This window comes from Lupinus angustifolius, chromosome LG04, assembly GCF_001865875.1.
Source record: "Lupinus angustifolius cultivar Tanjil chromosome LG04, LupAngTanjil_v1.0, whole genome shotgun sequence".
Taxonomy (NCBI): Eukaryota; Viridiplantae; Streptophyta; class Magnoliopsida; order Fabales; family Fabaceae; genus Lupinus; species Lupinus angustifolius.
Genome location: NC_032012.1, coordinates 8170090 through 8193313, shown reverse-complemented (window position 1 = coordinate 8193313; position 23224 = coordinate 8170090). Strand labels below are relative to the sequence as shown.

Sequence of the window (23224 nt, the reverse complement as noted above, 5' to 3'; positions counted from 1 at the left end):
AATTGATTAAATGTGTTAAATTTACCTTTTTTGTAAAAAGTAATATATATTTTACTAAATTTAAATCATTGTTTATGTGATATAATAAGGTTAGATGGTTAAATTGCAAGATATAAATTATGTACATTGATGTGTAAAACGTTCACTTAATAAATTGATTTCTTTTAGTGTTAAAGTCTTAATAACAAGAGAAGTAATAAGACATGCAATTCTCATCATTTTCAAATACAGATTAGTTACATTAGACTGCATGAAAAGTTTACTCTTTTAAAGTCTTAATCCACTATTACAATTCTTCAGCAAATTAGCACTATCATCTATAGCAAATAGAAATACAGACAAATTGTATAACAAATGAATACTCAGAAATACATAAATTATCTCACATCACTACACAATAGTGAAATTACATTGTATAATCTGAATACAGTTGAAGATTCACCAGTCTATTCCCAGTTCTCTTGAAATAAAGAGTTTGTCAATGTATTGAATGAGTGTTGTAGATGCTGTGACATAATTTTGCATTTGGACTTTTGCTGATGCCTCTGAAGAAAAATATACCAACAAAAGGAATACAAATATGAGCATCATAAATGCATACAAACATAAGGTTAAACCTAAGACATGCAAGTCATGCAATGGCAAATTGGCAACTTAGGTACAAAAAATGATGAAATATTAACCATTCCTAATTCGCTGTAAGTAGGTTTCAAGTAGTCGTTTTCTCTTCCTCCCTGTCCAAGCAATAGAAGGCTAGGACCAACTCCGTTTTCAGGATTTAAATTTCGATAAATGTGAAATCGAACTTAATTCTAGACTTACCATCTTCATTGAGTTTCCTCAAAAGCTGTCCCTTTGTAGGAAGGGCATACATCCCAGCAGAAACAGCCTTCCTGATAGCCCAACCATGATAAGGTGCAAATACTTGTCCATAAGCCTTTGAAGCTGGAGCTTTAAGGGAGTTTCCCCTGTCAAAATATATACAACAACTCACCTCATTTACTATCAGGGCTAACAAGACGTCACGTGACATCCACTTCTGTATTTAACTTTTTTTATAAAAGAAGAAAATTCATGTGGACAAAGAGAAGATGAACACTAAGATGTTATGGTGACCTTAAGATAATGAAATGCAAACTGGAAACACAATACGGCACAAAGGATATCCACAAATGAACAAATTGTTCTGCTATTTTTTTTTACATTCTCATTTTCATCATAAATGTTATAATAACAATAAAGTGGCAAGCCAACAAGCTTGCAGATCAATTGGCACTAATCTCTATCCGAAGAGATTTAGGTGTGAAAACGTTGAAAGGTTTGATTCATTGCCAGGCACCTATCTTCTCCCTACCCAAGTGCTTATATCTCTATTGGTACAGGAAACAAGACTAACAAAGAAGTGGTAAACATGAAATTTCCATTCCTCTTTTACCAAGCAAAAAGAGATAATACCAATTGGCTAACAAGTGTTTTAAATTGCGGTTGCGGTCGCGATAGTGGTTGCGGTTATTGCGATTGCGGTCATTGTGACCGTTGCGATGCAGATTGCGACCATTGCGGTGGGAATTATTTTGTGAGAAAAAACATATTTTTGACATCGATGCGGTCTGATGCAGCCTGATGCGGTTCCGTTGCGGTCCAAATGCGGTCTAATGCGGTTGAATCGCGGCCTGTTGCGGTTGCATCACTGTGAATCGGGATCACACCGCAATTGCGGTGTAATGCGGTTGCGGCGGTCACCGCAACCGCAATATTGCGGCCCATCGCGCGATGCGGTCCGCAATTTGATACACTGGCTAACATCCTTTTCCCCTAGACTACCTGACACTGAAGAATGAAAAGTAACCTATCCTTTCCAATTTCCATCCATTTTTGATTGCTCTCTATTTTCAGTCTTGGAATTGTTCAACACATAACATAGAAACAGGCATGAAGGAAATTTAAACAGTGACCAGTGTACATACTCTGTAACCAGAATTTGCTGAAAGAGTACTCTGACCATGTCAAGTCCGCGCTTTACTCTGAGAAGATTTCTTGTATGGCTACCTGCGAACCTGACAGAGTTAGCTTGTACATCGAGCTCAATCATAGAAGGTAAGGTCTGAATGGACTTGGATGCTTCTGCTAGATCCTTAACCTATTATTATCACCAAACAATCAACTAGAAACCATGGCATAACACAGATAAACCATATCATGATAACAATTGCATGAAGCATACACTATTCTGATTTGATGTACCTTTGCTACGTAGTCCATCTCAGCGAACTTGAAAGCGATGCCCAAGCAACCGAAGAGAGGAGAGAGGAGAGAAGAAGCATGTGAGAAAGGACCAACCTCCACCGCCGCGCCGTTGTCGGAATCTGCTACAACGGTGGCGAGGGAATTGAATGCGTGTGAGATTTTGACAAGAGTTGTGTCTCCACTATTGAACTGTGCCATAGAACCTAAAATGAAGGATGATAATTCCAATTCCAATTCCAATTCCAACAGGGAAGTGCTTTTTGTGTGGCATGAATCTGATGCTCAACAAATTTGTTGGGTTGTTTGGATCCGTAAAAAAGATATTTAATCAAAAAGGAATATATAAGAAAAAGTTGGAATAGTTACATAGAAAGCATGATTGAATAAGTATAAGATAAAAGAACGTGAGTCCAAATTGCTAAAGTATCTGATTTACTAATTTCTTAGGGATATATATCACATATTTTCATATCATTTACAAATTTCTTGGTTTCTTTATGAATGTATATATTACACAAGTTATGGTCATTCACTATTTCTAATCATTAGATTTTGTAGAATAAATTAATATTGTGAAATTGGAGCTGAACATCAAATTGGAAGAGGTCCCGTATAAAACTTAATCGATTTAAACAGTTAAATCATCTGATCGAACTAAAAGATTTAATATATAATTAATAATATTTATCTATAATTATATAAATGTAAAATTTTATATATGTAATAATTATACTAAAATAATATCTCTTAATATTTTTTTGGACCGGAATAAAATAAAAGATTAGAATAATGTTTCATTCTTTTTTTTTTAATTTTAAGTAAATCATTATATTTACTTCCTGGGTTATTTCTGTTTAACCAGTTTTAACACAGTCAGACCTAAATTTCCCGATTCAAAGCAGTTTAACTCTTAAGACTAAATATAATTTGCATTCTAATTTTTGCATTATTACATAGTTGCCTGTATATAATGTGTGGTTATCAATAAAAAAAAGACTAAATATAATTTGTATTCTAATTTTTGTTGTGGTGCTCCTGAAATATTGGAATTAACAAAACAATGACATATCCATACACTTTAAATACCCCACATGCATTTTCTTCCTTCTCCAACAAAACTTTCCCATCAAAGGAGAACAAAGGAAGGAAAAAACAATGGGTTTCACCAAAAACATTCTCCTCATTGTTTCCATCTCTTCCTTTCTTCTCCTACAAATCAATGCCACTCGTGTCCCTTCACCCCTTCAAGATGGTGTCACTAAGCTTTGTAGTACTACCACTGACCCTGTCCTTTGTGTTAATACCATATTGCCACATTTGCATGGTGATTTCAATCCCTATAAGGCCCTTGAGTTAGAGATCATTGCAGCAAAAAACCAGGTTGTGAAATCTGTTGCTGTCATGGATAATTTGATTAGAAACCCTTCAACCACAAAGGAGACAAAGGAGTCACTCATTATATGCAAGGACCAATATGGCTTTATGATTGACTCCATCAATCAAGCCATTGCTGCGGTTTCAATACCTAATGCTAGGGAAGCAAATGCTAAGTTCTCAGGTATATTGTTTTTCTTCTTAGACAAAAATTTGAGAAAAGGGTTATGCAATAATACTGTAAACATTTTTACATGTTATCCACCATTATGATCTTAATAACGGTTAATAACGGTTGAAAGGTTAGAATGAAATGTTTAAGAAATAGAGTAAATGAATTTGTAGGTTAAATAAAAAGAATATTAACAATATTAACATTTATCGATAGAAAGAATATCATGTCAATTCATACATGTTAAAAAATTCCAATCAGCTATGGCTTAACATGTTTCTATCCACTTAAAGTTGACATGTTTTAAATTAAATGCAAAAAGGAATCCCAAACTAAGGTTTGGTTGTAAGTTAAAATAGTCATTCTTAACATAAGAGACTCTCACTTAGGGTTTATTTTTTAGTTAAGTTTTGAATGAGAAAGAAAGAAAATAGAAGACTTGGTCGGAAGATTTGTAAGATGACTCTAAGGTCATTTCCTTCCTCTCGAGAATTCAACTCTCAAATTGATCCTTAATGGAGTCTAGAGAGGTAGATATACATAGTTTTACCTCTATAAACAAAAAAGTTATCACCGAAATTTGAAACCACGACATCATCGTCATCAAACAACAACCGGTGGAAGTTGTTAAACAAAAAAGTAATAATTTTTTCTTTTCCTTCCCACAATGGCAGCTATATTTTCATATAGGCAATCTTGTGAACTAGCATTCGAGCCAGAGGTTCCTCCAGTTAGTCTTACAAATGAAGAAGCAGCTCTAAAAATTGTTGGAGGGAATGTGTTAGATATTTCAAAGGGCCTTGGAGACATAGAGATGAGCAAGAAAGGGTTGTTAAAAGATGCAATAACCAAGATTACTTCACCACCTAGCAAGTGTTTGCATGTGGTTGGATCTTGCAATGAATAATAAGTTATTCATTCAATTCATTATGACAATTAAGGAGAAAGATTCTTACTTCTATATAGAGTGATAGAGAGAATTAATTTCATCTCTCTCTCTTATGTTCATTGTAATGTAATCATCTCGCTTATTTGTTTTTGGTGGATATTGATCATATATGTGATTGTAATATCCAATTAGTGCTAATGGAGAAAGAAGAAACAATGATTTTTTTAATTCATTGTGCAACATTTAACTCTAAGTTTTGCTGTTTTACTTTTTTTTTGGTGAGCAATGAAATTTATTAATAAAAAAGAATTACGAGAACAAGTAGTACTTTTATCCATAAACATTTTAATTAATAATATAATTAAACAAGCAATTGGATGGTTGCATCACCCATTCCATATAAAGAGTAACTGAAATAATTAAAACAGGCAAGCTAAGAAAGATATTCCAAGAATGTAAAAAGATAAGATTCATCACCTCCTCAAGTTTGAACCGTGAGTTCTCAAAGATGATATTGTTCCTCACAAGCCAAATAATCCAAATAATGATAGGCCAAAGAGACAACCATTTTTTTTTACATATTTTCTCCAACCCAATCATATTCATATGAAGAAAGAAGTTTACCTTAATATCATTGTACTAAATGGAGGTAACACCAAATCGAGAGTAGAATGTTTGTCAAATAAGATAAGATTTTGAGCAAGGGAAAAACAAACGATGAATTGATTCCTCCTCCTCCTCACAAATAGTACAATATTGTGAATCATGAGCACCTAAGATTCCTCTATGAGTTAGGCACGACTTTGTAGGGAGTCCACCCAAAAATAATTTCCACACCAAACATTTGATCTTTGGTGGAACATTGCACTTCCAAAATTGTTTAAAAACTACATTGTGACTCCTTCTATTTTCTCGAGACAACACCTGATAAGCACTTTATTCATCAATGGCATCTTGAGCTGGTAAGGAGTTAGTAAGAACACTTAAGAGATTCGCGAGCCCTTCTTGCTCCTAGAGGAACAAACTCCGTCTCCATGTGAGCTTCCAGCACCACTCACCATTTCTCCAATATCCCAAAGAGGTAATTGTTGTATCTTTATCCAAAGACACCTGAAATAATCTAGAAAATGAATTTCTAAGAACACCCCCCATAAATCTGACCAAAACCTAATATATATCTCTTCTCGATCCTAATCTCCTACGAGAATCTTCCATCAAACAACCTTCATCAACTCATTTCTTTTCATTACTAAGGTTGCCCAAATCCTTCCACTAGGAACGAAGAATCCAACTTGAAGCAGTCTAGTTCACTAGTCACACCACCCCGATAGAACCCATCCACATATCTAGCTTACTGAAAACATGTCATCGTTATATGGATTGGTAGAGTGTTCCCCAATAAAGGGTTTCTTAGTCGTTTTACATTATTTTACACATATCAACTCAAATATTAATGGATAAGGATCTATTGTCCTAAATAGTGTCCCAAATTATGTCACAGACTAGTAATATTGAAGCAAAAATAGTAAAAAACTAAACATTTATTTTTTAACTGACATGATACATGATATGCTTTTTAACAGACGTAGTTTGAGACACGATTTAAGACAACAAATCATTTTCCCTTAATAATAACTTTATAAATATTTTATGATTCAATTACCTAACTAATCAAACATTAACTTTAAATCTTGCGTCTATTTTTTCAGTCGTCTCTTAACTTCTCAACTAGTGATGCCAAACACTCCATTTATATACTAGGTGATATATGTGCATGAGTTGAATTACCCCTTATACTTGTTTTAGTGATTTTTTTGGATCATGACAAAAGATGGAAAAAAAAGTTATTTCTCATCTACTTTATTTGCACTTGATCCAACCAGCTAGAAAGAATATTATGCATAGAAAATGATGTAAAAATTATTAATCAAAATGTTTTCACCAATCATATGTAAACTACATTGTATATAACATCATCTAAAAGTGTTGGTAGTAATAATGAAAGTAAATTATACTTTCAAACTTTACCTACAAAATCAGGAAATTTAAATCCTGAAGTTTGTCACATTGATAAATAAAGGGTTTACCTAAAAACTATTCTCTACCTACAGGTAGAAATATATATAATACCCAATAAGTAAATACAAAACCCTACATTACATGCATCATTATATACATATATATATATATATATATATATATCAATTATGATATTGTTCCAATTACGTTGACAGATGTAGAAGATGTTTGAGAAGATGTTGATGGCACAGGTAGGGTTGGTTCTTGAGGAGTCATAATTTTCTGCAAATCAGCAATGATATCTAAGGTGTTTCCTCCCAGATTGAATATGGCTTCAGAATATTTAGCAAAGGGACACTCAATATCTTCAAATGCATCTTTACAAGTTGATTGGTATGATATGACAGCACTAAACTTGAACTTGGCCTCAATCAAATCATGTTGAGCAATAGCATCTTTAGTTTCTCTGATAGCATCCAATATATTCTTGTATTGTTTCTTGCATGTCTTAATGGCATCAAATAACGATTTGTTAAGGTTGTTTTCTGCAAATAAATCATTGATTATGGAAATAGTTTTCTTGGTTTCATTCAAGGTGGCTTGAGCTTCAATCTCAAGGGCCTTGAAGGGGTCAAGATCATCATTGTGGTTGATGTGTGGCTGAATTGTTTGAGCACAGAGGCTAGGGTTAGTGGTGTGTTCACAGAAATTCAAGAGATCGGTGCGAATGTCATGATGAACAATGTGAAGAGGACGAGTTGAAGGGACAGAATTTGTAAGAAGGAATAGGGAAGTGAGAGATACAACAAGAATAAGTGTTTTACTCATCATGGAAGCCATTGTTTCTAGGTTAGTTTCTTTTGTCTATTTGAATTTGCATGTATTTTTGTGCATGGAAACTAGGTTAAATTTCCATGCAAATTATGATGAACATGGATATGGGAAATTAAGAGTTTGTGGACAAATTTATATGGTTGTTTAATTTGTTAGAAGACTTTTATATACTTTCATAGTATATAAACTATATATAACTTGTGGTTAATCAATAAAATAAGACTAAATATAATTTGTATTCCAATTTCTGAAGGGTTATGGTGTTCCTGAAATTTTGGAATTTGTTAGGTTCATCGATAATCAACCATCTTGAATCTCAAAAAAGAAATGGGCATTGAAATTTCAACTAAGAATAGCAAAGAGAGAATGATGGTGAAAACCACATTTGCAATTGTGGCAAATTAAATCATAACTAAAAACATAGCTCATATAAGAGGGAAAAAGAAGAATTTTTTATCTTGATAATATATTATCTACCATTTATATATATTTAATCACTATTAATTTTTAGATTTAAATAATATAAATGAATGAATAATATATTAATTGTGTATAATTTTTTTAAAATAAATGTATAGATATTATAGTCTAAAAACAAGTGTAAGTTGACACTTTCATAATCTATTGTCAGTTATCATTTAGGTTCAATTATTTGAACAAACAGCCACATATTATTAAACACAGTTTTTTGCTTTTAAAAAAAACACATGTATTCCTCATAAATAAGTATATATGGACTTGCATTTTTTACATTAAATATAGTATGCAAGACAATAGCTGCTAATGGTATATAATCATGCTTACATATAGATTTTTCTCATTTGCACTAATTTAAGAAGAAAAAATCTAGATAGACACTAGTGATCTAATTTATATATTCAATTTCATTTTCAAAATATTAATTTCTTATAAATTGAATATTTTTATCTTGAATGATTAGTGCAACCTTCAATGGGATCCTCTTCAGGATCCAGTTATAAAATATGAGGCCCATATTTATTTCATTATTTGTAATAAGTTTTTACCTAAAAATATTTTAAAATTTAAACCATTAATTTTTTTTTAAGTCCACGTATCATAATCTCATATAATATTGGACCTTCCCGTAACGGAGATGATACATTTTCTTCAATAGGAGACCTGATTAATAAGAATAGTAATACTCTATTCTCAATAGTTGGACATACATTTTGCAAAATAATTCCAACATAATATGAGAGGGTTAAATTTTATAATTATTGTGATTATTAGTTAAGGCCAACTGAAATTATATACTTAATAATTTCGACAAAATAACTTTAAGCTTTCTTGAGAAGTTATAGTAAAAATGATGATGAAAGTTAAATTCAGCTGAAATTATTTACTCAATAATTGTAAAAATCGCTTAAATTAAAAGTCACAACTTTTTATTCATCATAAATTTAGATTGTATTGTGTCAGGCGTTGTTGCTGCCTGCGTTCAAGGATCGCTCATTCATTGACAGAGAAATCGAAAACGAGGGTTCTTCTACACTCACTATGTAAGTCGCTTCTTCTTTCTCATTTTCCTATTTTCAGTGCAAGTTTTAGTCTTTTCAATTCGATTATTGAAACCCTTTTGGTGGGTGCTGAATTTGTTGTTTTTCAATGCCCCAATGCTTTGGGAAATGACATTTTATCATAAAGATGTCATCTTTTCTCAGATAAAATTCTGGGTTTTCTTCAATGTTGTTATGTTTCTTCGTATTTTCTTACTATAGGTGTAGGTTTGAGACTAAGTGAGGAGAAAGCTTGAATTTTTCTTATATGGGTGTTTCATGAACATAAAACTGGAATTGGTATTCAAATGGAGCTTTTGGTTTTCTTTTAGCTGTGTAATTATGTATTTGTTTTTTGGTAATTAGGGTTCATGAATTGTTAATGATTGCAAGTATGTCATCCCATGAATGTTCTTGATCTGAATTACTTGGTGACACAAAGAAGTGGTCTTTGGAGGAGAGGTGCATTTGAATATAGACAAAAGAAAATGGATTTATAAACTCAATGCGTCAGGAAACAATCAGGGTTATAGATGGATAGGGTTAATGGTACAAGGCAGTGAGTCCGGGATATCGGGCATGAATATTAATGCATGGGAGGGGGTCTGGGTTTGAAAATTTTAACATTTGATAATGTTGCCTTTTTATTTGAACTCCCTTTTGAGTTACAATTTATTTTTCTTCAAGTTTTAGTTGAGTGGATGCACTGTATTTATTGTTAGTTGCATTTAAGTTCTTGAGTATTGAAGTTGTACCAAGCTACACTGGAACACCTATTTATTACCAATAGCGGGTCAGTACTAAGCGAAAGACCCGATGGCCATCTCAGAAGACATTATTGACACCATATTAAGGGCTTATTTTCTGATTTATAGCCCTAAACTTATTCACTAAAGGAAAAGATTTTAATAAATTAAATGATTCAAAGGTTCTCTATACCTTTTACATTCTTGGATGAGTATCAGACCTTGTCAAGATATGTGTGTAAACAAAGAATTTTAATGATTATCAGACCCTGTGAGAGGTTCTGTATACCCTTTCCGTTTCAGCAGTTCTGTTATAATAGTCAAAATTGTAGGTATACACTATTCACTTATTTTTGTTCTTATGTACCCTCCAGATTCATCCTGATATATGATGTCAAAAGGTGCTAGGGAATTTATTTGCTGCGATGGTAAAGTGATGCACATTGCAGGACTCGTGACTGGGGAGTCTTCAAGTTATGTAGCAGCTGATAAAAGCTCCTCTGCAAGTTCTAAAGACAAGCAAGATGAAACATTAGGGTTCTGGTATATGTCTAGGAAAGAAATAGTGGAGAATTCTCCGTCAAGAAAAGATGGCATTGACTGGAAGAAAGAGACATATTACCGCAAGTCATACTGCACATTCTTACAGGAGTTAGGAATGAAACTTAAAGTGTGAGTTTGTGGATATTGAAGTTATTATGCATGCTTTCGCCCCAATTTCGAGTACTTCTTACTGTGTTTGGCATTGCTATGACGATTAAAACAAATGACTAGTTTGCTGACTTGTATGCCTCAGTGCTCTCTCTAAAAATGATTATCATGTGAGATCTGGTTCATAAAGAGTAGGTTACTTATTCTTGCATTGCAAGGCAGATTCTTTTCTTCGAAACTATCTGTACTGGGTATTTTGTGAAAATGAAAAAGTTTTCATTTCTTTGTTATAAAGTTTTTGGTAAAATCAAGGAGGGTAAATCTTATGTTGAATGCCAAACCCTTTAACGCACCTAGTTGGGGCAGAATGCTCACAGCTTTAAGGGCATCTTTTTTCCACTTAATTTGTTATCAGATAAGGGCTCCTTTTGGTGTTCTCCGGATGGCTGCTCAAAAGGAGTATCTATTTCAGATAGGCAGGGAGATTGGGGCATTGAGCTGCCTTGTCAAATTATTGAGCTTTTATGGTTCATTTTTGTATCTACTTTAATGTTTTGGGGGATATGTTATCCTATCCTTGCCGTACCTCCCTCTTTTCTCTGTAATGAGATTTCTTTTTCTATCAATAAACAAAGAAGTTTGCATAGGAATATTTTCTGAGAAGCTTCCTTGAATAATCAGTTGTGTATCTGTATGACATAATTGCATGTCCTTTTGTTTTATTTCTTCGAAGGTAATTTTATATAGGAAGAGTACATAGGGAATTACCTTTTATCTAAAGTAAAAACATTCTGTAAACTTTGTTATAGAAATTCATTTGGAGGTTGTCATATTGGTTATAACTTTGCTCCTTGCAGGCCTCAGTTAACTATAGCAACAGCCATAATCTTTTGTCATCGGTTCTTTCTTCAACATTCTCATGCAAAGAACGACCGAAGGGTGGGTTGTTGCACTTTATAATTGATATCGTGAGTGGCCTGTCTAGTAAGTACAGTCATCTAACATATCTCAGCATTATCTTGAATTCTTGACAGTGGTTTGTCCTGTATGTCTTTTTTCCTTAGGCTCTGTATGTTAAAAGTAGCTTATAGCTTTGAGTTTATGTTATAATTGTGAGATTGTAGCTTATCATTGTGAAGGTAGTTGAAAGCTAATTGAGTTAGAGTTGTTTGGAAAAACTAGCTATGTGACTACAAACTAATGATAATGCTGTCTAAAACAAAGCCACACTACAAACGTTGAAAAGAAATGTTATATAGAACTTTCAGCAATTTGTGCTTATTTATACACCTACTACATTATTTACCTGTTCATTATGTGCTGTTTTCTATGGTAAATTTTCCTTCAATGACTGAGTTTTTACTTTGTATATCTTAAGTTGTCTAATATACTATTTTTATGATGAAAATGTTTGGAAAACATTCAGTGTAGAGATTATTTCAAACATTCTAGAAATTATTTATCATTTACTACCATATACCATATTTTATCAGTTGCAGGCTCTGTTGTTCTTTAATAGGGATTTAAAGTCAAATATTTCTTGTCTCTTGTACAAAACGTTTATTTTTGGTGAGTTTTCACCTTTGTAGTATGTAATTCTGGTTTAGAACTTGTCAGTCTGTATCTAACTTTTTAGTTTAACGGAAACTTTTCTAATTCAAGGTGATGGGATTATCTAAATTTGAACTTTGGAGGTTGATTTTTATGAGTATTTTCTCTTTTACGACTTTTTACCACCTTTGTTGTTGTAATATTCATGTTTATATTTATATTCAAATTTTGAGTACTAGAAGTTTCTCATCAAAGTTTCACTCAAGACCTTCATTACCTTTTTAACGTAATACTAAATGTTTTGTTACTAAATACTGAACTCTGTTAAGTTAATACCATACCGACTACGGACTACAAAGTTATGGACTGGGAATTAGTCGTTGTAGGCCTACCACTTTCAGTCATGAGATGTTTTGGTTGGTGTCAGACTACCACAGTCTTAGATTTTGCAACTGCATGTTCAGTAGTTGGAGCCCTGTGACCCATTATACAACTCATATTTGTGCATTAGCGATTTAGCCTATTACCAGTGGTCGCTGAGCATACGGATCAAGTTAATGACACAGACACTGAAGTTCTGACCGAACTTTGTTTTAAGAGAATGGCAGATGTATAGGTAGTATAAAATCAAGGATTACTGTGACGGAATCTTATACTTCACTTGCTGAACATCTTTTTGCAGAACATTGCAACTGTCTGTATGTTCCTTGCTGGGAAGGTTGAAGAGACTCCTCGTCCACTAAAGGATGTTATTCTTATTTCTTACGAAATAATTCACAAGAAAGACCCCGCTGCTGCACAGCAGATAAAACAGAAGGTGTTCTATAATTATTCTTGCTTTAACTATTTCATTGTATACATCTTCATTCTGAATTCTAGATTTTTCAGAAATCACATTGCTGCTAGGTTATAATGCTTGCTCAAACATGGATGGGATTTGAAATTTGAAATCCTATACAATGTTTGGCTGGCTTGTAAATAGAACTGGTTGTCTGGAACTATATAATTTATTTAACGTTTTTACTCTGTAGATGCCTCTATTGTCTGTATCTCTTTATGTTTTGGCACTTTCTTTTATGCGTAACATTATTTTAATTTTTTTCAAGAAATATCGTAATCATTGCAGGAAGTATTCGATCAACAGAAAGAGTTGATTTTACTTGGAGAGAGGGATGTGCTTGCCACTTTGGGTTTTTCTCTTAATATTCAACATCCCTATAAACCCCTTGTTGAAGCCATAAAAAAGTTCAATGTCGCAAAAAATGCACTTGCACAAGTTGCATGGAACTTTGTCAATGATGGGTATGATTAAGTTGCCAAGTTTCGAATTTAACTATGTTCATTGCATTTTATTAATCTTTGTTCATTGTGGAAAGTGTCTTTCAGGCTGAGGACATCTCTCTTTTTACAATTCAAGCCACATCATATTGCAGCTGGTGCTATTTTCCTTGCTGCTAAGTTCCTTAAAGTGAAGCTTCCATCAGAAGGTGAGAAGGTATGGTGGCAAGATTTTGATGTCACCCCACGCCAATTGGAAGGTTCGTGTCGTCCTCTCAATTCATCTGTTTGCAAATAAATTGATCCAACCGAGTTGCCTTTTATATTCACATGACAGTTTATATCAAATGTTTCTTTAATAACATAATGTGTATTTGGATTACTTGCAAAAATAGATTTTTTTAATAATTGAATCAATTATAAGATAATGAGTTTTATCTTCAGGTATGTTTAATGAAAAACGATTTTAAGATAACATGTTTAGTTTGGATTGTGAAAAAACCACTTTTGTATAGTAAATTACAAATAGGATATGGAGTTTTTTGTAAAGACTGTTATGTTTTTTAGGTAGTTAGGCTTGTAGAAGAATGAAGGAAAAATAGTGATTGGTTTTGAAATAGTCTTAACTGTTTTTAAAGTAACCTTGAAACTTTCAGCTTCTCTTAAAACTTTTTTATTTTATTTTTATTTCATAAGAACCTCTTTTTGTAATTTAATCAAGTTTGCCAAACATATCAACTATCATATTTAAACCCAAATGCTTATAGAATTAATATGTACCAAATATGCTCAATGAAAGCATTATTGTGGCCTTTATGTAAGTGTTACTCTTGATTAAGCAAAAGAAAAGTTGGTAATCTACAAAGAGTTAAATATCTGAATGGTTACCCTTTCCTGTTTAAGTTCGGCATTTCATTAGAGAGAACAAAGCCGGTTTGTGCATATCCTTCTTAATCATTGTGGCTGTATTCTCTTGCAGAGGTTAGCAATCAAATGCTGGAACTCTATGAGCAGAATAAAGTTTCACAATTTCAAGGAAGTGAAGTAGAAGGAAGTACTGGAGGGGGAACACAAGCTGCTGCAAAGGCTCCTTCTGCAGATGAGGAGCAAACATCGGCTCGCTCTGCTGCGAAACACACATCTGCAGAAAATCAGGAGGTACCATTAAGAGGAATGGAAAACCAAATCAATGATGGGAGCGCTGAAATGGGCAGTGGCATTACTGATCACAAAGTGGACTTAGAAATCAGAGATAGTCAGAACCCTGAACAGCTGCCTAAAGATAACAAGGGAGAAGTGACACTTAGATCTAACTCTGCGACTGAACAGATAGGCACGGGAGACCAAGGTCATCGGGAATGCCTGCTTCGTTACTCACCCAAAGATGCAATTAAGATGATTGACAAAGACAAAGTGAAGGCTGCCTTAAAGAAAAGGAGGAAGGAACGAGGGGAGAAGAAGTTGAAGAAAGATGTAATGGATGAGGATGATCTCATTGAGAGGGAGCTTGAAGATGGAATTGAACTCGCTGTTGAGAATGAGAAAAATAAGGAGGGGAGACAAAGCTGGTCTGAACCTGATGATGCAGATAACGATAAGGACCATGCAGATGCTGAAGATGTAAAGCGTGTGAACATGAAGGGGCAGTTACTGACAAATGTGGATGCAGACAATGAACGAGAAGGGGAGATGATAGACAATGCTTCATCTCCATTGAACAATCGCAAGAGAAAGAAGGGAAGCCCACTAGCCGCGCAACCAGAGCTGAAAAGGCTGCTTGATTCCAGTCACTACAATAATCATGCAGAATAAGGAAATGGGAGGGCTGGAGTTAGATATGAAAAGTCGGCATCCGTGGAATGAACAGAGAGGAAAAAGCTCCTTGAGGTGATCATTTTATTGTGGCATCCTGATTAGGTAGTTGGTAGCGAGTAAAATGATGACTTTTGGATGATCTTGTTTGCCTGCATGGTTCAGTTTTGGTTGTGACATTATTAACTGATTCTAGTTAATACAAGGGAATAATACTAAAATCCCTACTATAATCTTCTGTTTTTCCAAATGTAATTGACAGTTTTGTTTATCTACTACTATCTTCTGACATGTTCACATTTATCCCCAACTATGCCATGACTCCAAATAATGATCTTAGGTCCTCATATTATAGTTGATTTGTTGTGAAATTTGGCATCAACTTCAAATATAATTAAACATGTAACAGCAAAAACATTTCCATGCAACCAACCATTTGTCATCAACAATCTAAATCACAACATAAACTTGTCCTTCATACAATGTTAAGTACTTAGTCCATAAAGTTTACACCATGTGTCATCAATGAAAACCTTTAACCAAAACTTATATTAATTAAGCGGGCGAACAGCCTCCGCCGCAGCTCCTCCACCACAGCAACCCACTCACAACCACCACCACCACCACTACTGCTCCTACTCTTACATAATGTTAAAGTGTAAAAAACATAGCATTTTTGTTTGTTTTTCCTTCATATGCACTACTAAATTTGAAGCTACACTAGAATTCTATTAGCATGAGTCTTGACTCATGACCATATTGAATCACTATAGATAGCATGGTCCACCACCATGTCCATATCAAAAATGGGCTTTGCATAGGAGCCCATGATCTTGGATGATGGAGAGCAACTATTAGTTGGGCTATTAGGGGAAAGCCCAAGATTGGAATTACATCTAGTTTGACGGGCCTTTAGGTGGACCACCTCAGCTTGGGCCTGGGCCAATTGGGTCTGAAGCATATGAATATGTTGCTGAAGAGAAGAGATGGTTCCTACACAGCCATAAACAGGGTCTCTGACTCTGGCATTGGCCTCATACACCATGCTGCTCACTGCATCCCCTCTTTGATGCATGGGTAGGTCCTACACATGAAGGGAAAAATTATAATATATTGTAGCAAAAGAAAAGGACAAAAAATGCATGTTTGTTGTTTTGTTATGTTGCAATTTGTGCTTCACATTTTCTTCTACTGGTATAACAAAATCTTAAATAAGAAAAAGGGTTTTTAAATAGAACTTCAGAGATCCAAAAGTTGTATACTAATCCAAACAGAGGTTGTCTAAATTGGGTAAATAACAGTGTTTTTTTCCCTCAAATCATTTAGTGAATTAAAATTATTATATAGTTTACTTGACAAAGAATAGAAATACCCTTACTCATAGTTGTATTATATGTAGAAACAAATTTCTCTTATAATATATGAAATTATTTCTATTTGTCACTTACTTCTTATCTTTTATACACACATTTCAACCAAACTTCTTAGAATACCAAAAAAAATACATAATTTTTTTCTCACTTGCTCACTATAATCCAAATCCAAAGAAAAAATGGAGGGACTTGTTGCATTTGTAATAACTGTAACATAAAATCTTCAGGCAAAATTAGTTTCACCATTATGTGTATTCATGGCTACTATGTACTGTAATAAAATATTGTAATTTAGAATAGAAAGAAAAAAGCCAGTGGAAAATAACTTATAACCATTGAGAATAAAAAGTTAGCTAAAATAGTAAATAAAACATGTGGGGTAATGAGATTAAGGAAGAAAATAAAGGAACCTGAAGCATCTTGTTAACATTGCTAGCACCAAATACTTTGTGCACATTTGCAAACTTGTGGGGTTCATTAGCTGGGAAATAAGGAGCAAAAACACAATCTTGGCCACACTTTCTCCTTAGAAGCTTGCATGCAGCACATGGTGTAACTGCACCATGCTTCCTACCACTCATCCCTTCTTTCATTGACCCTCTTCCTCTAAACTCCAAACAATGATACCTTACTTATAATAGAAGAATATGGCTTAATAAGACATAAGAAAGACACACTAGTACAATAAGTGAAGCATAAAATAGTGTGGATGGAAGTAGAAAAGTAAACAAATGTGTGAGAAAGAGAGAGGTGTGAGGTATATGAGGGAGTGCCATAGCATGCATTATATAACCTTTTATTATAAGGCTACTCATTTGCCTTTAAGGACACAATAGTCCTATTAATAGTTTTTCCCCCTATAAGTATTCTCTTTCAGAATAAAATATTTCATGATATAAAAAGATAAATTATCTTCTTCAATCACTAAAATCATGACATGTGTCTTGTTTAATCATCTTCTACAAAAATATTTCTAAAACTAAACAAAATAGTACATATGCCATATTTTCAGTGACTGGAGGTGATAAGTTATCTCGTGGTGTGAGGAGATGTCTTATTCTCTTCTCTTTAATATACACATATTAGAAAATGTTGTGTGTACCAAAAACATGTGAGAGTTTTTTTTCATTGTCGTTGCATCATTTAATTATCCATATTCGATCATTATTCACTTTTAAATCCAAATAATACAAATAAATGATAATAAGTATGAATATTTTCAATCTTATAAATATTAAATTTTACTCTAGTATATATGTATTTATTCTTGAATAAATTTGATGTGAGACCTATTAGCAAAGAAGATCTTTGATATTATGAATCTAACATTAATTATTTGAAGTCAACCATGTGGGGTCTACTGGTAGTTATTCAATGAACATATGCTAACTAACACTGACAATATAGGAATCCATGACTCTTAAAACCTTATATTCTTTCGGATCCTACACATTAATTAATGTTTATATACCTTAAAGGTGTCAGAAAATGATACTTCCTTCAATTCTTTATAAGTGGAGTATTTACAATTTTATGAACCTTTCCAAACATATTAATTATAGCTGAAAGTCCACATTGGCAAATCTTTAATTCTTTATTGACCAGTTCTATAATTAATGAGAAGAGTACTCAAAGATTAGTATGAAAATTGAAAATTTGACATTAGTATTGTGGATAAAGAAGGGGAGTACATATCTTATTCCGCTTTTTGTACCACTTCATGTATCATTACATCTGATTGATCGAAAAATAATTATTTAAGTTAAAATTGTAATTATTAAATATTTTTATGGTCAATTATATCTTCTGGCATATGTAGTAATATAAAGGAGTGATACAACATACGTGGACCCATAAAAAAAGGAGGCATATATAAAGGAAATTTTTTTTTTTTTGTGAAATCCTCGATTGTAAAAGAAAAAAAGAAAGAAACAAGAGAACAATAGTGTAATGATCTTGTTCAAAGAAGGAGTTTAATTTAGTCTATTATTTGAAGCAAGGTAACCTACCATCAATATTGAAGAGTGGCATTGAACTAATAGAATGATAGTAGGCCCTTTGAACTTTAGAGGGACCAAAAGTTATTCATAGGCATGTGAGTTAGGTAGAGTAATGATTTCATATTCCCCTTTTTCAAAGATTAAAGTGCTAACAAAATCTATCCCAAGTTGATCAAACTTAATTAGTGAAACAAATTTAAGTTTATGAGTGAGAATGTAGTTAATTAAATATTTATAAAACAAGCTTCCTATATTTTATATTCCGATTTAGTAAGAATTATCTCTTATATATTAAGAATTAAGTATTGAATCGTCTATCTCATTCTCCTAGATATGATTTAAATACATGTTGTATTATTATTTTTCTCGTTGCTGATTAGTTTTGAAATGAAACCTTAATATTGTGATGAATAGATACGATTCAGACAATGGGAACAAGCATGCATATATGCATGTGCATGCATGCAACAACTCTTGATGATAGAAAATGGACATTTTATGGTCAAAATGAGGAGGAGGACCGTTGTAGATAAAAACAGCTTTCTCTTTCGGTTGTTTGACCTAAGACATGAAAAAAAGGGAATGTTTGAAAAAAAATAAAAGGGATATCATCAAATTCAAAGCAAATGGGCCCCACTTTGAACAACATCATGAATCTTTTGTCTCATAGTATAACTTGATTACCTTCCACTTAACTTCATGAATCTTATAAGGGATGCATCAAGTTGGCTTATAAGAGAGCAAATTGATACAAATAAATTATGTGATAACCAAATTAATTGTAGAAAAAATGTAGGGTATATATTTATTAACATATTATCCATCAATCATGTAATAAATAATAATCGTTAATTTTAAATAACAATCAATGAATTGTAAAAGATTCCTCCAACATGTAGAGTCTCACTTTGTGTAATATGGTGAATTGGGTAAAACTAATTAAACCATATGTCATAATCCAAATAACCAATAAGATGTTGGTTAATTGGTGTAAGACTGTGTTAGATCGTCAGGATAACTATAGGGTCAAATTTTTGATTTCTATGGGTAACACTTGTTGAGAGTAGCAATCAAATAACTTGAAAAAAAATTAATTCATTAACCATAGGGTGGAGACGATACTCAAGATAGTAAGAAAGCCATAATCCAAATGATCATATACCTACCTTATTGGATTTGGATATGAGTGTAGCAAATCCTAACCATTTAAATTATTTACTTTGGACAAAATAAAACTTAGAAAATTGTAAAACCCTTGGATCATTGACTGCAGCAACTAAAACCAAATATTTAATTACTACAGCTGATCCAGGTATTATTTCTACCATTTCTTGTCCCCCCAAAGTTTGGAGTATCTTTAATCATGGGACAAGGATCTGCTGTCCCAAATCTTGTCCCAGACCAATCATATTATGTCACGTCACTTAATAAAAATTAAATATTTAAAACTTTATCAGTTTTGTTTCATTATAATTAGTCAGGGACGTGGTTGGGGACAGCAGATCGTCATCCTTAATCATGACCCTCCTAATCATGATTTTTTTTTAGTGTTTGGTCCACTCTTAACATAAAAACCTTATACAATAGGATTGATATGCCACCATATCTTACAAGGTTAGAATTTTTTAATTTTTTTTGGATAGTTGGACCTTTTTATTAATACTGATGGAAAACATGAATTTGACTTTTTTATTGATGTAATTACACTCATTTCTAGTGAATGATAACCAATGATATATATATATATATTGTGATTCATGATTATTTATAAGATTCATTTATTGTTCTTACAGTTTTTATATAAGAATTATTTTTACTTGAGTCATTCTCTTATATTATGAGTATGGTATATCTACAAAAAAAAAAGGAGTATTATATACAATTTTACTAAAACCGATAGAGTTTTAATATAATTTACTCAATGAATTTAGTAATATATAATTAAATGTGTTGAAAAATATATTTCTTTGAAGAGGTAGCAAGGCATGAGGGATATGTTGATAAGGGAAATATGAATTTGACTTTTGAGAAATCTCTCTTGCTTAGTGGTCTCTTACTTTAAAAAAGAATTTCAAACTAGACATGATATCTTATTAGTTTAAGGGTGAAATGACATGCTATTATTGTAGAAAAAGTAGAAGCTATTCAAAAGTGCCAATGCCATCAAATAACTTAGCAAATAAAAGGGGCAACTTTATGTAAAAAAGGGGCACAAAGTAATACAAAATGATATATTGAGTAGGTCCCTAATGTACCTTTTTGTCATGTCCTTCACATAACAAACAAAACATGAGATGGGTCACAAAGAAAACAAATTTTTGACAACTATCCTCAAACAATATTAGCCACATGAAATTGATTTTACCCATCATCTTACCTTTCTTGTCTTCGAAGGATCCCTTAAGATCCAAGGACAAGGGTAGACAATTCAATAAAGCACATTTTGATTAGAGATCACAACAAGAAGTTAGTTAAACAAGTATAAATCAAGTGACACATTTCCATTAGAGCGGGACATGAACTATTACACGATTTAGGATAAGTGATCTTTATCCCACCATAACATACTTAATGTATAAAATATAAATACAAACCTATTAAAATTGGGATCAGGTTGACATTGGCTCAGTGCTTATTCCTTCATTTATTATATAAGATTATGAGTTGATTATCATATAAAGGAGAGGGGAAAAACTTACATAAGCAATATACCCTAGTTGATCTCTAGAAAGATTTTTATCTAAGTTGCATTCTTCGAACAAGATTTCTATCTATCACTTATTACTTTAAAATAGTTGAATCACTGAACCATTAACTCTAATATAACTTGTGGGATTGGAGAGATTTTCACGGGATGAAGTATTTTTCTATGGAAAGGGTGAAAGAAGTGTAGAATTTGATACCACATTTTGATACAAAATCTTAACATATTATGTCTATAAGACTTCTTCACTACACTGAATTACACTTTGAATATGCCCAACAATATTGCAAATGTCTACAACTCAGATATTTGAACACTTAGAGTGAAAGCTTAAAAGATACCTAACAACTATGTTCATAGACGTACTTGTAGCAGTGAAGATAATTACTATGAAAGTGGAGTAGCATGCACATGGTGATGAACCTTATGAAAGAAGAAAGTTTTATGTAAACCACTTGTGAGTTCTTAATTGCCAAGCTTTTGGGCTGGAAGCTCGGGCCTGTTGTTATTGGGTTGGGTTTCAAGTTCATATTTAGTTCATTGGACCCATGCTGCAACATTGACTCGGGATATTGGAAGGCTTGAGAACCACCTCATAAGTGTATTCAAATGCTCTTAAGCCTTTCTCTCCCTTCCATTGCCCTCCAAAAACCAACCCGCAAACAAACTCTAAGAGTTAGTTTGGAAGTTGAATTTTGGAGGTGAATGAAGGGAAAATGAAGGCTTGAGAGCCATAAAATACACTTGTGAGATGACTCTCAAGTCTTCCATTTTCCTCCAAAATCCAACTCCCAGACTAACCCTAAGGTGTTAACTTACATAACAAAAGTCCAAGATTCTTGCCAATACCAAAAAATACCGACTAAAATCAAAAGTCGCTAAACTTTGGAGGCCAAAAATCTTATTTATGCCTAATTTCAAGAGTAAATTAACGCCCATGATTTTTAGTAAAACTACAAATTATCATTCCCTTTTTTAAATTTATACAAATCGCTCATAAATATACATATGTTATACCGACTATTCTTATATGAGAGACAAATTTAAATAGCATAAAAGTCAATGTCTAATTATTATTTTGGTTAATTACAACATAATATAAGAGTGATCTAAAAATCTCATTGGAAGTATTGATGCAATTTGTAACGAACTAGAAATAATAAATAAACATTAACTTTTATAATATTTTGACTTGTCTTCATAATATATAATATTTTATTTGACTTAATTACACTCGTTGCCATTTTTTGTGTAAGAAATTACACTTATTTCTCTTATATAGGTAGTCGATGTAATGCATATATGTAATAGGGGTGATTTGTATAAGTTTAAAAAATCAAAATAATTTGCATAATTTCAGTAAAATTTAGGAAGTGTCACTGTAATTAATTCTCGGAATTGTGTTTTCCATTTTAGTTTTGAATCCTTAATAGCTTTGTTTAGAGTGTGTTTAATTTTTACTGTGTTAATTGAGGCAAACTTTACCCTTTAATTGGATGTTATTTTAAGGATAATATATTTTGGAGAAATGCAACATTAATAAAAAAGTTTTATTGTATTATTTATTATTAATTCTCCATAAAAATAATAGAAATTAATGATATACTTTATAAATATTTACACACAATTAGATAGTTACTACACACTATATTTAATACTTTTAACACGTATATTTAACACAAACCATTAGAGGACACTGCCAAATTTGAATATGATTTCTCTCACTTCCACTACTGAAATATGATTGGATAGTTTCTTTTAAGTTATTTAATTTAAAAATAAATTAAAATTTGAATTATTAAAAATTTATATTTACTACTTGTCATGATTTAAACTACATACTGGCCTCTCCCTCATGAAATTTAGTGCAGAATTGAATAACATTATGATTTATTATTTTCACTTTATCTTACACTTACATTCAACGTAAAACCATACTGAAAAGATTGAAACCTATACAACTGAAAAAAAAAAAGGTTTGTTGCATGGAAAAAACAGTGTACATGAAATTTCCAGAAGCATATATTTGTGATAATTTGACTCAATATTTGGTCACA

At 32.6% G+C, this 23224-nt stretch overlaps 5 protein-coding genes across 6 annotated transcripts; 2 read left to right on the top strand and 3 right to left on the bottom strand.

Annotated features, from left to right (window-relative positions):
• Nucleotides 223-2585, bottom strand: LOC109345506 (accelerated cell death 11-like). The gene is made up of 4 exons (XM_019584557.1): nucleotides 2245-2585; nucleotides 1968-2140; nucleotides 823-968; nucleotides 223-545 (listed from the first exon to the last, which is right to left on the bottom strand). The coding sequence occupies exons 1-4, from the start codon at nucleotides 2443-2445 to the stop codon at nucleotides 439-441; spliced, it is 627 nt and encodes a 208-aa protein (XP_019440102.1). The 5' UTR covers nucleotides 2446-2585; the 3' UTR covers nucleotides 223-438.
• On the top strand, nucleotides 3346-4922 carry LOC109344821. Its single transcript, XM_019583564.1, has 2 exons — nucleotides 3346-3805; nucleotides 4468-4922. The coding sequence occupies exons 1-2, from the start codon at nucleotides 3403-3405 to the stop codon at nucleotides 4698-4700; spliced, it is 636 nt and encodes a 211-aa protein (XP_019439109.1). The 5' UTR covers nucleotides 3346-3402; the 3' UTR covers nucleotides 4701-4922.
• LOC109344820 lies at nucleotides 6856-7668 on the bottom strand. The gene has a single exon (XM_019583562.1). The coding sequence runs from the start codon at nucleotides 7539-7541 to the stop codon at nucleotides 6888-6890; it is 654 nt and encodes a 217-aa protein (XP_019439107.1). The 5' UTR covers nucleotides 7542-7668; the 3' UTR covers nucleotides 6856-6887.
• On the top strand, nucleotides 8975-15351 carry LOC109345502 (cyclin-T1-3-like). 2 transcript variants are annotated; one of them, XM_019584543.1, is made up of 8 exons: nucleotides 8975-9055; nucleotides 9419-9514; nucleotides 10173-10470; nucleotides 11307-11388; nucleotides 12683-12817; nucleotides 13127-13302; nucleotides 13387-13538; nucleotides 14258-15351. In XM_019584543.1, the coding sequence occupies exons 3-8, from the start codon at nucleotides 10187-10189 to the stop codon at nucleotides 15088-15090; spliced, it is 1662 nt and encodes a 553-aa protein (XP_019440088.1). In that variant the 5' UTR covers nucleotides 8975-9055; nucleotides 9419-9514; nucleotides 10173-10186; the 3' UTR covers nucleotides 15091-15351. The 2 variants fall into 2 exon arrangements, with proteins under 2 accessions (XP_019440088.1, XP_019440089.1); XM_019584544.1 differs by lacking the exon at nucleotides 9419-9514 and having other exon boundaries at nucleotides 8978-9053; nucleotides 10172-10470.
• Nucleotides 15601-17218, bottom strand: LOC109345505 (LOB domain-containing protein 4-like). Its single transcript, XM_019584555.1, has 2 exons — nucleotides 16874-17218; nucleotides 15601-16174 (listed from the first exon to the last, which is right to left on the bottom strand). Exons 1-2 carry the CDS (start codon nucleotides 17054-17056, stop codon nucleotides 15839-15841), a joined length of 519 nt encoding a protein of 172 aa, XP_019440100.1. The 5' UTR covers nucleotides 17057-17218; the 3' UTR covers nucleotides 15601-15838.